Below are 13,812 nucleotides of genomic sequence, written 5' to 3'. Positions count from 1 at the left end.
ACTGAAACAGGCTCCAGGCTCCGAGCTGGCAGTCAGCACAGAGCCCGACGCGGGGCTCGAACCCACAAACCGCGAGATCATGACCTAAGCGAAAGTCGGACGCTTAACCGACTAAGCCACCCAGGCGCCCCAGTCCTAAGTTAATATCTAATTTTATTTATGATATCTTCTCCAACCCATAACTTAGAAATATATTTTAAAGCCTTCAAATGAATATGTTTTATACATTATCTTGTTAATTTCTTGCTTAACTGCACTATGCTCAGGGCATGAAAAATGTGATAGAGATTCTTTCAAGTTTGTTGAGAACTGCTTTATTGGCTTATTAGCATGTGGTCAAATTTTTGTAAAATGTTTAATGAATACTTTAAAAGAATTTGAATTGTTGGGGTGCCTGGGTGGCTCGGTCCATTAAGTGTCAGACTTCGGCTCAGGTTATGATCTCATGGTTCTTGAGTTCAAGCCCCACATCAAGCTCTCTGCTGTCAGTGCAGAACCCACTTGGGATCCTCTGTCCCCACCTCCCACCTATCGCCCCTCCCTCCCTCACATGCTTTCTCAAAAATAAACATTTAAAAATAATTAAAGAATTTGAATTTAGATTTAAGGTGCAGTATTCTAGATGTCCATTAAAATGGTTTTCATTTTCTAACTGTGACACATATTAAGAAATACATTTGCATTACAACCCTGACTACACACACACAAATATATAACAAAACCTTCAGTCAACAGTAGTTGCTCTTATGTCAGACGTTTAACCGACTGAGCCACCCAGGCGCCCTGTAAATTCAGATTCTTAAGGAAGACTCCTTTTCTCTACCCTGAGCCAACACCAAAAATATGTTTCCTTGCAGTTCCTTCAGCCAGCAAACCTTTCCTGGCACTAGAGATACAGCAATGAACAAAAGACACCAAAAAGTACCTTGTCTTCTTGCAGCCACAATGAGCAAAGGGGGAATGGTAGGAAGTGATGTCAAAGAAGTTGGTCAAAATTACACAAGGTCTTTTAACCCTGGTGAGGACTAAGGATTTGGTCCTAGGTGTGATGGGAAATCACTGGAGGATTTTGAACTGATGAATGACAAGGCATTATTTACATTTTAAAAGAGCACTCTTACTGCTGTGAGGAAAAAGTCAGTGTGAAGGATTAAAAATGGAAGCAAGACTGGGCGCCTGGGTGGCTAAGTCGGTTTAAGCTTGATGGACTCTTGATTTCACATCAGGCTGTGATTTCTTGGTGAGATCAAGCCCTGTATCAGGCTCTGTGCTGACAACATGGAGCTTACTTGGGATACTCTCCCTCCCTCTTTGCCCCTTCCCCACTCTCTCTGTCTCTCTCAAGTAAACAAACATTAACATAACAAAAATGGAAATGAGAAAGAGTTGGTAGGCTAATATCCTACTAGGAAATGCTGGTAGCTTGTATTAAGTTTGTGGCAGTGTACACTGTAAGAGAGATTAGGCATATATTTTGAAGATAGGGTTTCTGATAGGTTGGATGCAGACGTGAGTGGAAGAAAGGGAACAAGGATGACTTGTAGATATTTGGCCTGAACACTTCAATGAATGATGGTACCATTTCCTGAGATGGGGAAACTAGATGAAGAACATGTTTGGGGAGAAAAACAAGAGGTCTGTTTTGCACATGTTAAGTTTTAGATGCCAATTAGATGTTCCAAAGGAAATGTTATATATATGAATCTTAAACATAAAAGAAAAATTATGGCTGGAAATATCAATTTGAAAATCATTAGTATATAGAGGATATAAAAAGCCAACCAACTGAATGAAATCATCTAGAGTTGTGCTATTTGATATAGTAGTCACATGTGGCATTTAAATTTTTAATTAATGACAGTTAATAATACTAAGAATTCATTTCTTCTTTTTCCCTAGCCACACTGCAAATGCTCAAGAGTCACACATGGCTAGAGGCTATTATCTTGGACAGACCAGATATACAATATTTCCGTCTTCACAGGAAATTCTATTAGAGCTTGAATTGGAGTACAGGTAAGAGAAAAAAGGATAAAATCAGAAAGAAAGGAAGGATAGAATGGAAAGACGACAGGGAGGGAGAGAAGGATACTTTCTGGGCACTACAAATTTTGAGGACGGAAAGACGATGAGGAGCGAGTAATGAAGACTGAGTGAGTGGCCAGTGAGGTAGGGACAAACCAGAAAAGGAGGGTAATCCTGGAAGCCGAAAGAGGAAAGAATTTTGAGAAAGGAATGATCTGCTGTAGGAAATATTGCTAAGAAATCAAGTAACTTGACATCTGAAAATTGATCAATGATTTGATCAATTAAATGGAGCTCTCTAGTAATCCTGAAAAGGTTTCAGTGTCATGATGGAGCCAAAGTCCAAGTGGAGTGAGTTGAGCAGAGACTGGGAGGTGAACTAAAGAAATGAACATTGATACTATTTTCAAGTTTGGTTGTAAATGGGCACAAAGAAACAGGTCTACAGTTAGAGGAGTCCATGAGGACAAGTGATAGTTTGTTAAAATATGAAACCTATTACAACATACCCTACTTGAAAATTAAACCCAGGAAAACTTTTTAGCCCATTATTCAGTTGCAAAGCACAGGGTCACAATTTGTTACACCACTCATACTTCAGAATCCTTCACTAAATGTTCTTTCAAAGTTTTAATCAGATGACTAGCTACTAATTTCTTTTCTTTCTTCCTTTCTTCATATGGGTTTAAAGAAGGAAGCTGGAAATATAAGAGTTAGATTTTCCACTGACTTTTAAGTTCAAAACATTAATCTCTATCAGTATCTTTTTTTAGACTGAGAATTTTTAAAGCTTCGGCCAGATCTATAATATGGATCCCATATAATCACATATAGATAGTATTCAAAAATGTGTTTCTAATCTTGTCCCTTTTTTTTTTCTTTAAACAAAAGTAGAATTTGGGGGGCGCCTGGGTGGCTCAGTCGGTTAAACGCCGACTTCGGCTCAGGTCATGATCTCACAGTTCGTGGGTTCGAGCCCCGCATCGGGCCCTGTGCTGACAGCCAGCTCAGAGCCTGGAGCCTGCTTCCGATTCTGTGTCTCCCTCTCTCTCTGACCCTCCCCTGCTCATGCTGTCTCTCTCTCAGAAATAAATAAAACATTAAAAAAAAAAGTAGAATTTGGGGGGCACCTGGCTGGCTCAGTCGGTAAAATGTGCAACTCTTGATCTCTGTGTTGTAAGTTCAAGCCCCACACGGGGTATAAGGCTTACTTAAAAAAAAAAAAAAAAAAAAAAGATAATTTTTTTTTCACATACAAACAGAGATATTCTAGCATGTTTTTCCCTGTAACGACGTCAAACAAAATCTTTCTTTAGGTGCTGACCTAAAGAAAATTTCCCAGGTTTTTTGAATTAAAAAAAATTAATAATACTAAGAGATCACCTTACAAATGAAACAAGAACAAAACAAAAATCAAATATGTAAGAATATTTGATTAAAAAGAACTAAACAATAAAATACTTTTATTGTCATCTTCACATTCATAAATCTGAGTGACCCTATAGAAAATAATATCTTTACCATTCCTAAGTTCAAGATAACAACTGTAAAATACTGTATTCTATAGTGATAAATCAGCAAGACCGTAGCAAAGCAAAAAGGTATTACAAAAAGCTGAACTTCTATGTTATATATTCTCTCTGGAGATGGTAAACATGTGGTAAGTAATTTAAATATAATGGAAGATAAAGAAACTGGGTTTGAAGACCTGCTACTTACCCTGCAAATTGTTGTCAATTTCAATATTTTCAGACATGATTGAATTATTTGTGCTGTAGCTCAGACCAAGAACCATCTGAAGATCTGAGAGATTCAGTCGTGCTGTCAGTTCACCACTTCTATCCCCAACCTACAACCATAAGCATTTATATTTTAGAGCTGTGTTTATGACAATGGTGAAGATTAGTTGAAAACTGGAAGAAAATGTAGAGAAATGAAAACAGTTCTATTAGATTTAAGAGACTGACTGAAATGGGTTTTTTCAGTAATAGTTACTTTAAAGAAAAGGAAAGCTTCTAAAATATGGCACAATAGGAAAGCCGATTACATTCTACCAATACTTCCATTCTCTAAATCGTAATTGCTCTTAATCTCTACAATCATACTTAATAATAATGTAGGTTATTCTGTGACACATTAACTTGCCAACACATGAATAAAATTTCCTTAGAATATTGTTTCCATACCATAGTAATAATATCTATTAAGCCAGCAATAGACATTACACTAGGCTTTTACATACACTATCTCTAATTCTTATGATGAGTTGGAAGGTAGATCTTATTCTTCCCATTTTACAGATGAGAGAAATGAGGCTCAGAAAAGGTTTCCAAGCTCAAATAGCCAGAAAGAGGAACTTTAACAGGAACAATTACTATCTTGATTATAAGTCCCTGATTGTAAAAACCATGTTAAAAAAAAAAAAAAAAAGACAGCAACAAAAAAACTCACCCACGTTTTCCTTTCCATACCATGCTACTTTTCCATGTAGAGATAGGAGGCATATTTTAGTAATCTTTCCATTCTCCTATGCCTGGTCTCACCTTCCTATCTTCCTACATCAAGGCCAATGTAAACAGACCTCTGATCTGTATCTCAAAATGCTCTGTGTAGTTTTTATGCCAAGGGAATAACATAGTTGGATTCATTACTAGCTTATACAGGAGAAATCTAGAAAAATAATAGGGCTTCCCCCCTGCTAATCTATGAATCACAATAGCACAGACAGCCATTTTTAGTTTCATACCTCTCTTGAAATTTCCAAGTGCTTTTCAGCAAAATGCATTGCTTGATCATGATTCCCTAGTGCTGTGTATGCATTTCCTAAGCTCCAACATGCTCTTCCTTCACCAATTCTACAAAACAATTCAAAGCAAACATATAGTTATCTGAAAAGAGAGCTGTGTGTGGAATAAAAGCTATTTAGCAGTAATTAAAGGTATCAACAATGCTTTGGATTTGGTCTTTCATATAAAGAATATACTATGACAACACGGGAGACATATGAAAATACCCAGATAATATCGAAATCAGAGTTAAGCATGAAAATGGGAAACATCCTTTTTAAAAACATCCAATTTATTATAAAATAATAAAAACTAAGGAATAGGTCTTCTAGTTAAACTACCCCATTTTCTTTCCACGACAGCCCTACTAGGTAATCATTCAGTCCAGGTTTGAACACCAGTGGGGAGAAAGAATGTACCTCTTGAAGTAACATACTTCATTTTGAACAATTACAGAAAAGTAGTTCTTCATACTGAAGTAAAAATCTGTCTTTCTAAAGCAAACATCACAGACTAAATGCCTGCACAGATACACTGTTTTATCAGTTTTTTTTAAACAGCCACCAATATTTAAAAATCAGATTACATATAAAACTCAGGACTTCCAGCTTCTCTTGAAAAAAGAGGAGTACCCAGACATTACAGACCCTAGGTCCTGCCTGGCATCACTTAGCTGGGGCTGAGTAGCAGCTGCCCCCTTACACTGGGCCTTATCTCTAAGTTCACCACAATTCCCACACTGTTGTCGTCAGGAGGACCTTTGTACGTAACTGAGTTTGTGACCTATTTATTGATCATGGCTCAAGGCTATATAGACCATTGCAAACTCCTATGACATGCTGCCCCTTCAAACAATAATATACAGAGGAGGTAACCAAAACAGAACAAATTCCTTAAAAAATAATTAAGAAGAAAACAAAGGAAACAAGCTTAAAAACAAAGGAAAAATTCTAGCGATTTGATAATGCACCTATATTTTACTATAATTATAGTGAGAAGGTATATAACTTACCTATCATTTAGCTCTTGAGCAATTGCTAAGTGCTTCAGATGATAATCAATGGCCTTTTCGTAGTCCTGAAGCAAAGTATATGTGTTTCCAAGACTATAACAAGACTGTGCTTCCACTGCTCTGTCTTTAAGCTGTCGAGCCAATAGCAGTGTCTTTCTAAAAAAAGAAATTAATTCTTGCATAATGATCATTTTTATTTTTGGCTATAATAATCATAAAATAAGACACTCATTTTTCTTCCTGCCTCTAAAGTAAATTCATTTTAGAGTTTAATATCTCATACTTTCTCCATTACTTTTAGACAAAATGAAAAGTTGTCTTGGAAACACAAAAACCAAATCCAGACTCAGAATAAATCTGAGAACGCTATTAATTCTTCAGAGAACAGGAATACTGACCCATGATTTCAAGCATCTCTAAAGAGAATATAGTATTTTTAACATTAAAAAAAAAAAAAAAAAAAAACACAACCATTCAGGGGCGCCTGGGTGGCTTAGTCGGTTAAGCATCTGATTTCAGCTCTAGTCATGATCTCATAGTTCATGAGTTCAAGCCCCACATCAGGCTCAGAGCCTGGAGCCTGCTTCAGATTCTGTGTCTCCCTCTCTGTATGCCCCTCCGCTGCTTGCACTCTGTCTCTCTCTCTCTTTCAAAAATAAAAAACATTAAATAAAAAAAAAAAAAAAGCCCGTGGGGCCTAAAAAAAAAAAACCCAAACCTATCCAAATTGTAGTGGAAATAACTTAAAAGTAAGAAAATTTTGTCCACATAACCTCTTGTTTCAGTCATACTGTTGTCTTTGCATTTTGTCAAAATTCAAAATACAACCCTTAAAATTCTAAAGTGTAGGGCAGTAGTCACTGATTCATGAAAAATATTAAATGCTGCATTTAAACATCAACCAAATTCTACCTACTACACATTGAATCATCAATGAGGAGCTAGTGTCACAGTTAAGAGTGTGGGCCCTAGAACCAGACTGGGTTCAAATCCCAACTTTGCCAATTATTAGCTCTGTTACAGGGCAAGTCACTCAACCTCTCTGTTTCCTCATATGTAAAATGAGGAAAACACCTCACAGGGTTTTGTGAGGATGAAATGAATTAGTATATATGAAGTGCTTAGAACAGCATCTTGTTCACAGTACATGCTAACAAATGTTAATACTGTTTTGATTATTATTACCAGTGATTAATCCTACAGATGCTTTAGATCCAATAACTTAAATACTCCTATAATAATATTTCATGTAATTTGGAATTACATGAAAAATAAGTATATGGTAGATAGTATAGTTTTAAGCAAACAAACCTGAAATTTTATACTTAATGATGATACCTTCGAAGCTGTCCCTGGGGGAGGCCACACACTTATTCTAACACTGCCTCCTCTCAAACATTTTTGCAAGACTTTTGGAGTTGCTTTGAGGTCCTGGAATATTTTCCTGGTACACCGCTATTCTTTGAGAAAACAGTTAATTTGTAAATGTTTAGAAGTCCCTCTAGAACCAAATTCAACTGCTAAAGTAGGTTTGCCAAACTGCTACTACTACGGCTTTCTATCCTGAAGGCTATAGATTTAAAACGTTAAGACGGCCTTCCTGTCTAGTCCTGAGAGTTCTGAATTCTAGCCTCCTAATGGAGAGGAGAGCAGAAAGAAGTGTCATTACTTCATATGCCTGCTCTTTAGTCTAAGAGCCACCATACACTTTATTGGAGAACTTTTCAGTATGTAATATAAGTAGATCATTTATTAAGACATTTCTATGTCCTTTTACTTGAAAATATAAGAAAATTTTATATTTAAAAACAAAACATAAGGGTGCCTGACTGGCTCAGTCAGAAGAGCATCTGACTTTTGATCTCAAGGTCATGAGTTTGAGCCCCACACTGGGTATAGAGATTACTTAAATAAATAAAACTTAAAAAAATAAATACGAATAAAATCAAAATAAAAAACACGTACTCCTTATATAGTAATATATTTTATATGTAACTAATCAACTAACAAATATTAACCATCAGTCAATGTTTAAAGTAGGGTGGGATGACATTCTAGTTTTTTAGATGTACCTAAAGCAATTTTTTTTTTTTTTAGATGACAAACGCTCTCACATTGGATTCTTTAACAATAAAATACAAATCAATCATTGTATCTTTGGTTCAAGCTGGCTTCTGCCTAAGGTCTGTATGGGCCCCAGTCCCCACTAATTAGAGAAAACTCCAAACCAGAAAGCACAGACCAGACCATCTCCAACAGTCTACACTTTCCTATTATCTATGTTTCAAGTCTACTGACAGATCAGAAAGACCCTTCCCAGAAGAAGCTAGGTTTGCCAGCTCCTCAGGCAAGTGAGTGGGGCCTCAAGCTTACGGTGAGGATCAAAGACGGGCAGAAGAGGGTGGGAGAACTGTACAACACGAGGGCACAAAGGTGGGGAAATTCAGTGATCACTGATGAAAACCAGGCATAATTTTGTTAACAGACTTTCTTATGGCTTTTTGCAAACACATAACTGGGGGAAAAAAAAGCATATAAATATACATACCACATATGCTAAACCAAGTTTAAAAAGACTTTAAAAGTTTAGAATTTCATTTCAAAATGGTTAGTTTTAAAGACAAAAACTAATAAAAATATAAAGGAGTCATACTGCTATCATTAAAACGGAGGTACAATAATATTTACTGAAGACTGTATGCCAGGTCCTATGGAAACTAACTGCTTAATATATGGTTTCATTCAATCCTCACAACAATCCCAAAAGCAAGATACTGGCATCATCCATGACAGATGAAGAAACTGAGGCTTAGAAGCACAAAGTCCTGCTGCTAGTGTGTGCAAAAAGCAAGTGTTAAACCCAAAGCCTATGATTTAATAAGATTGCATAACTATTCATTTTACATTTATCTATAGAAATATTAGACTAACTTGTAGTATTCAGAGGCAGTTTCAAATTCACCAAGAAATATATATGCATTTCCAAGGTTGCTATATGCTCTTCTTTCAGCTGCTTTATCTCCAAATTCTTTTGCAATAAGGAGCCGCTGAAACAGAAAATTCTGGTTAGATACAACTATAATAAAACTAAAGAATAATCTAATCACTATTCAGAACATTGATGGAGAAGATGATCTGGCTCCAAAGCCTTGCACTATACCTGTTCATGAGCTATAACCGCATCCCTGAAGTTGCCAAGGAGGTAATGTGTGTTTCCAAGATTTCCAAAGGCACGTCCTTGGGCTGCTCGGTCACCCAGAGCAGTCACTAGTGACAAGTTTTCCCTAAATGTTAACAAAAGTTGTGAAAAAAACATGTTGAGCAAAAAAAATGTGTTGATTTAATTTACAAATCAATTTCTTCTTATAAAAAAAAATTCTAACTAAGCTTACAGTTATAATGTGCCACATTTTAAAGGTATATCTATGATGGAGGGGGACTACAGGAAATAACTGGAAACAGTTTACTGAACCATTCAGACAGGCTTCTATCCAGAGTCAAGGACAGAGTCAATCTTGGAACCATTACAGCTAAGAAGTTCTATGAAATTTTATTGATAAAAGACTAAATTTATTCCAAATAACTCAGACTAATGATTGATATTTCCTGTTTTTGCCACTAAGTGGCACCGGTTAACAGTTTAAAGGAAAGCTTTCCTAGGGAGGGGTTTACTCTAATCTAACACTGTAACATTTTAGCAGTGATTTGATGGCTTATTTTTACTTGCTAGTCCATAATTCTAAAACCTTTGCCAAACTTAAAAATGTATTGCTGGATAAAGAATGTAGAGCAGGTCCAAGACTCAGGGGGGCCACAGGACTGCATCAGTGCTACTTACTCATAATAATCCACAGCTGCCTGCAGTGCATTTCTCACTTCTTCTGGAAATTCTCCCATGTCCTGAGGACCAGGGCAGCCAAAACTTTTCCCTTTGGCGTGATACACATTTCCAAGATTGTAAAGTGCTCTTGCCTCTCCCACCTAGATGAAGAGATCAGCAGAGTTTACATTTTGAAATCAGAAGCCTGGTGTTATCATGCTTATCACATATATTTATTTATAATATCCTTGATGGTCAAGAGAAAGAAATGTTTACACTGGCCGTCCAAACAGAACCAAATAAATGATTACTTCTGAAAGAAGAAGGTCTTATTTTTTTCTCTACGATTTTAAATTTTTACTTCTATTTTTCTATGAATATTTTCTTTATTGGCATTAACTTTTAGATAAACTACAGAATAATTAAATAGAATTAAAACACAAAGCAATATCAAAGAAAACATTTGGCCTACCATCTAACATTCCTTATTACCTTGTCATTAAGCTCTCTGGAAATATCTAGGTGTCGCTGACAACAAACTACAGCTTCATCAAAATTCCCAAGAACTTTTAAGGTGTTTCCCAGATTACCGCTAGCTTTGGCTTCCCCCAGCTGGTCTCCAATAGTCCTGGGGGGGAAAAAGCAAATGGTGTTAAAATTAAGCAGCCAGAGTATAGTTTTCCCTAGAGGACAACTGACATGCTTTAGGTAAGAAGGACCTGTTATTAGCCTTGAAACCTACTTTAAATAAAAATGTAAAACTTACATTTCTGTATTGAAATGTAATTAATTTTCCTTCATTTAATTAAACTCTAGTGTCATTTCACTATTAAATCATTTAATTACACTGTGATCAGCCTAAAGATTCGTTTTAAAATGCAATGCTACTGAATTGCAACTCACTAAAATGTATTAAGTTTATTTTTTTTAATTGAATGAAAATGTTTTTTTAAGAAACATTCAGGGAGAAAGAGTATTAAAAAGCTTAAATTAATTACCTTGCTAGAGTTAAATCATGATGATGGTATTCTAATGCTTTGGCATAATCATGCAAATAGAAATAAGCATTGCCCAGCTGGCTGTAAATAGCACTAAGGGTTTTTAGGTCTTCAGTTCCAACTTGAACTGCAGCTTCAAAGAAGGACACACCAGCACGACAGTCTCCTGATTTACACAGACGTTCCCCTTCCAAGGCCAGTTCTAGGCAAGAAGCTTCCATTCTGTAAAATTATATAAGACAGACATTTACAACATTACCTTACAACTGCACCTCAGGTAATACAATTTTAATGTTGACTGTGGCTACTCTTGCTTAGAAGAGCTGCCTCTATAATTGAAGCATATATACATTATTGATAAAACAGTAAACTATTATTTATAGCATGAGCTAATTTGCCTAATCAAATGTCTTTGAGCCCCAGAGCTCTTTTATATAGGATAGCTAAATACCTCTATATGGAGCCCATTTTAATTGGCCCACCCAGAGCAACCCACTTCACCAATGAGAGAACCTAAAGTAGTGTTTCCTAAAGTATTCTGAGTTGTGGCAGACTTCTGGACTTCCTCAGAGTGTGGGGAGAAAACGGGTACCAAGGGAGGTGAGGTTTTAAATTAATACTCTTCTCTATCCAGGTATTTAAGTGATCTACTCACCCGTACATCACCTCCTACCACCCATATCTCTTTCTCTGTCTCAAACACACACTCCTTTCTGCCCTTACCACCACGTATTATCTATACCTCAGAAAAACAAAGGAGCAAAGTATTTTGATCTATAAGGCACATGTCTGCAAGAAAACTAAGTGACAAGAAACTTTACATTAGAAAGCAGTAATTTAAAGATTTGCAGAAATTCTAATTCTCAAAGTCTGTCACTGGATTTTTAAAAGCCAGAAGAATTAAGTTATTGTAAATCTATGTTGGGAGAAAAAGCACTGATACTTTAGGTTCTAATCCTAGATTTTATAGTAGGTGCCTTTTACCAAAGTTGCCACTGTGTTTCTTCAACATTTTAATGATTTCAGCCAGAAATATATATGTCTATATTTTACATAATCATCCACTTGTGTGTTTCTATAATCTGGCAAATTTCTTTGAAATTGGCACTTGTAATTTTTAAAAATCTGCCTTCAAAGCAGAATCCATGGAACTGTGAGGAGTTTGATGTGATACTTATATTTTCTAATGCACATTAAAACAAATATGAAAGTATAAAAATAAAAAAATAAAAATTACCTCATGTAACACCAGTGGTACACATATCACCCTTTGGAAAACTCTGACTGAACTTATCAAGCATTCTAATTTTGTGAGCAGCATGAAATTACTCCTTACTGGAATTAGCTTTGACCAACTCTAGCAGAGCAGTGATTCCTTTTTTAAAAATTTTTAAATGTTATTATTTATTTCTGAGAGAGCGAGAGAAAGAGAGAGACAGCATGAGCAGGAGAGGGTCAGAGAGAAAGGGTGACACAGAATCCGAAGCAGGCTCCAGGCTCTGAGCTAGCTAGCTGTCAGCACAGAGCCCGACATGGGGCTCGAACACAAACCATGAGATCATGACCTGAGCCGAAGTTGAACGCTTATCCAACTGAGTCACGCAGGCGCCCCCAGATCAGTGATTCCTAATCCTGGCTGCACCCCAACAGAGCTCATATGGAGTGTCTTTTAAAGCTCTCAATGCTGGGTCTCACTCTCTGGGTATGAGGTATGGCTCATAGTATTTTTAAAATACCCCTAAGTAATTCCAACATATAAGCCAGAGTTGAGAATTACTCCTTTAACAAGAAATAGAAATTAAACCACAGCTCGCCCTAAATTCATTCAAATAGGATTATACTTTTGTATTTCTAGTAGCAGGCCAATTAACATGTTTCTTCGGATACTATCTTTTAGCTTATAAAACTTCAATGTTCCTTAAAACCATAAATTAAATTGGAATTGCAAAAGTGGAAAATAAATCTGATAAAGCTAAGAGAAAAGTCTAGACTAAGATTAACAGAGCCAAGTGCAAAGGTTCAAAGCAGACTTTTGGTTAGGAATAAACAGATTTATGTAGTTATCTATGATAGGTATTTTTCAAGTTTTACATCCAGCTATCCTTTTTTTATAATTCAAATAATTAAGTGATGGAATACTGTATGATCACAATGAGACAAGTGATTTCACCCCCACTTAGTGGATTTAGGCAAAATAATGCAAGTGAACCTCTATTTAACATTTTGCTTCAATATTAGACCAATTATATACAAAGGAAGAGCTAAAACACATGGAAAAATTAATCAGTTAAATCAGAAAACTTAAGTTTTTGCTATATTTATTCATAAAAATTTTTAAATGTTTATTTATGTCTGAGGAGAGAGACTGCAAGCAGGGTAGGGGCAAAGAGAGAGGGAGACACATGCGGTTCCAGAGCCGCATGTGGGATTCAAACTCATGAACCATGAAATCACAGCCCAAGCCAAAGTCAGACACTTAACTGACTGAGCCACCCAGGCACCCCTGCTAAATTTATATTTCATGTCATTTCAAATTAATAAAACCAATTTTCATCTTTCACAAGTAAAAACTGCCCTTTAAAACTATATTTTTGAAAATTAGAGACTTCATAAAGAAAGATTATTTTTAAAGTTTTATAAGGTTATTGTTGTATTTTGTGTATGAAGAGAAATGAGGTAGTGAAAGACTACTATGTAAAAAATGTGATTTTATTAAAGGTTCTTTTGCTAAATTAGCTACCTCAACTAGGTGTCTTTATTGGCCTGAAAACTAAAACCACTGAACTGTCAAGAATTACCATAGGAAAAAAACTGGAAAAGATAGTTTTACATATAAAATAATTTTTCTATTAAATGTTTAAAAACTTTTTAATGTCTTTATTTTTAAAGAGAGAGAGAGAGACAGAGTGGGGGAGGGGCAGAGACAGAGGGAGACACAGACTGAAGCAGGCTCCAGGCTTTGAGCTGTCAGCACACAGCCTGACACGGGGCTTGAACCCACAGACTGTGAGATCATGACCTGAGCTGAAGTTGAATGCATAACCGACTGAGCCACTCAGGCACCCCTTTATTAAAAATTTTTAACTTAAGCATGATTCTAATTATCTATGAAAATTATACATTGAGCAATTTCACTGGTAGGAACTGATCTTTAAGTTATACGTACACACA

At 36.1% G+C, this 13,812-nt stretch overlaps 1 protein-coding gene across 2 annotated transcripts in view; it reads right to left on the bottom strand.

Annotated features, from left to right (window-relative positions):
• Positions 1-13,812, bottom strand: part of GPSM2 (G protein signaling modulator 2) — a 52,321-nt gene that overhangs the window by 21,911 nt on the left and 16,598 nt on the right. For both annotated transcript variants that reach the window (XM_077765566.1, XM_077765565.1), the window contains exons 3-10: positions 10,642-10,863; positions 10,136-10,271; positions 9,662-9,804; positions 8,984-9,107; positions 8,755-8,870; positions 5,824-5,979; positions 4,772-4,880; positions 3,745-3,874 (exon numbers count right to left, since the gene is read on the bottom strand). In XM_077765566.1, coding sequence (XP_077621692.1) covers positions 3,745-3,874; positions 4,772-4,880; positions 5,824-5,979; positions 8,755-8,870; positions 8,984-9,107; positions 9,662-9,804; positions 10,136-10,271; positions 10,642-10,863 — 1,136 coding nt within the window. The remainder of the gene's footprint in view (positions 1-3,744; positions 3,875-4,771; positions 4,881-5,823; positions 5,980-8,754; positions 8,871-8,983; positions 9,108-9,661; positions 9,805-10,135; positions 10,272-10,641; positions 10,864-13,812) is intronic.

This window comes from Crocuta crocuta, unplaced genomic scaffold, assembly GCF_008692635.1.
Source record: "Crocuta crocuta isolate KB4526 unplaced genomic scaffold, BGI_CrCroc_1.0 scaffold274, whole genome shotgun sequence".
Classification (NCBI taxonomy): Eukaryota; Metazoa; Chordata; class Mammalia; order Carnivora; family Hyaenidae; genus Crocuta; species Crocuta crocuta.
Note: the sequence above shows the minus strand (reverse complement) of the source record. Positions and strands in the feature narration are given on the sequence as shown.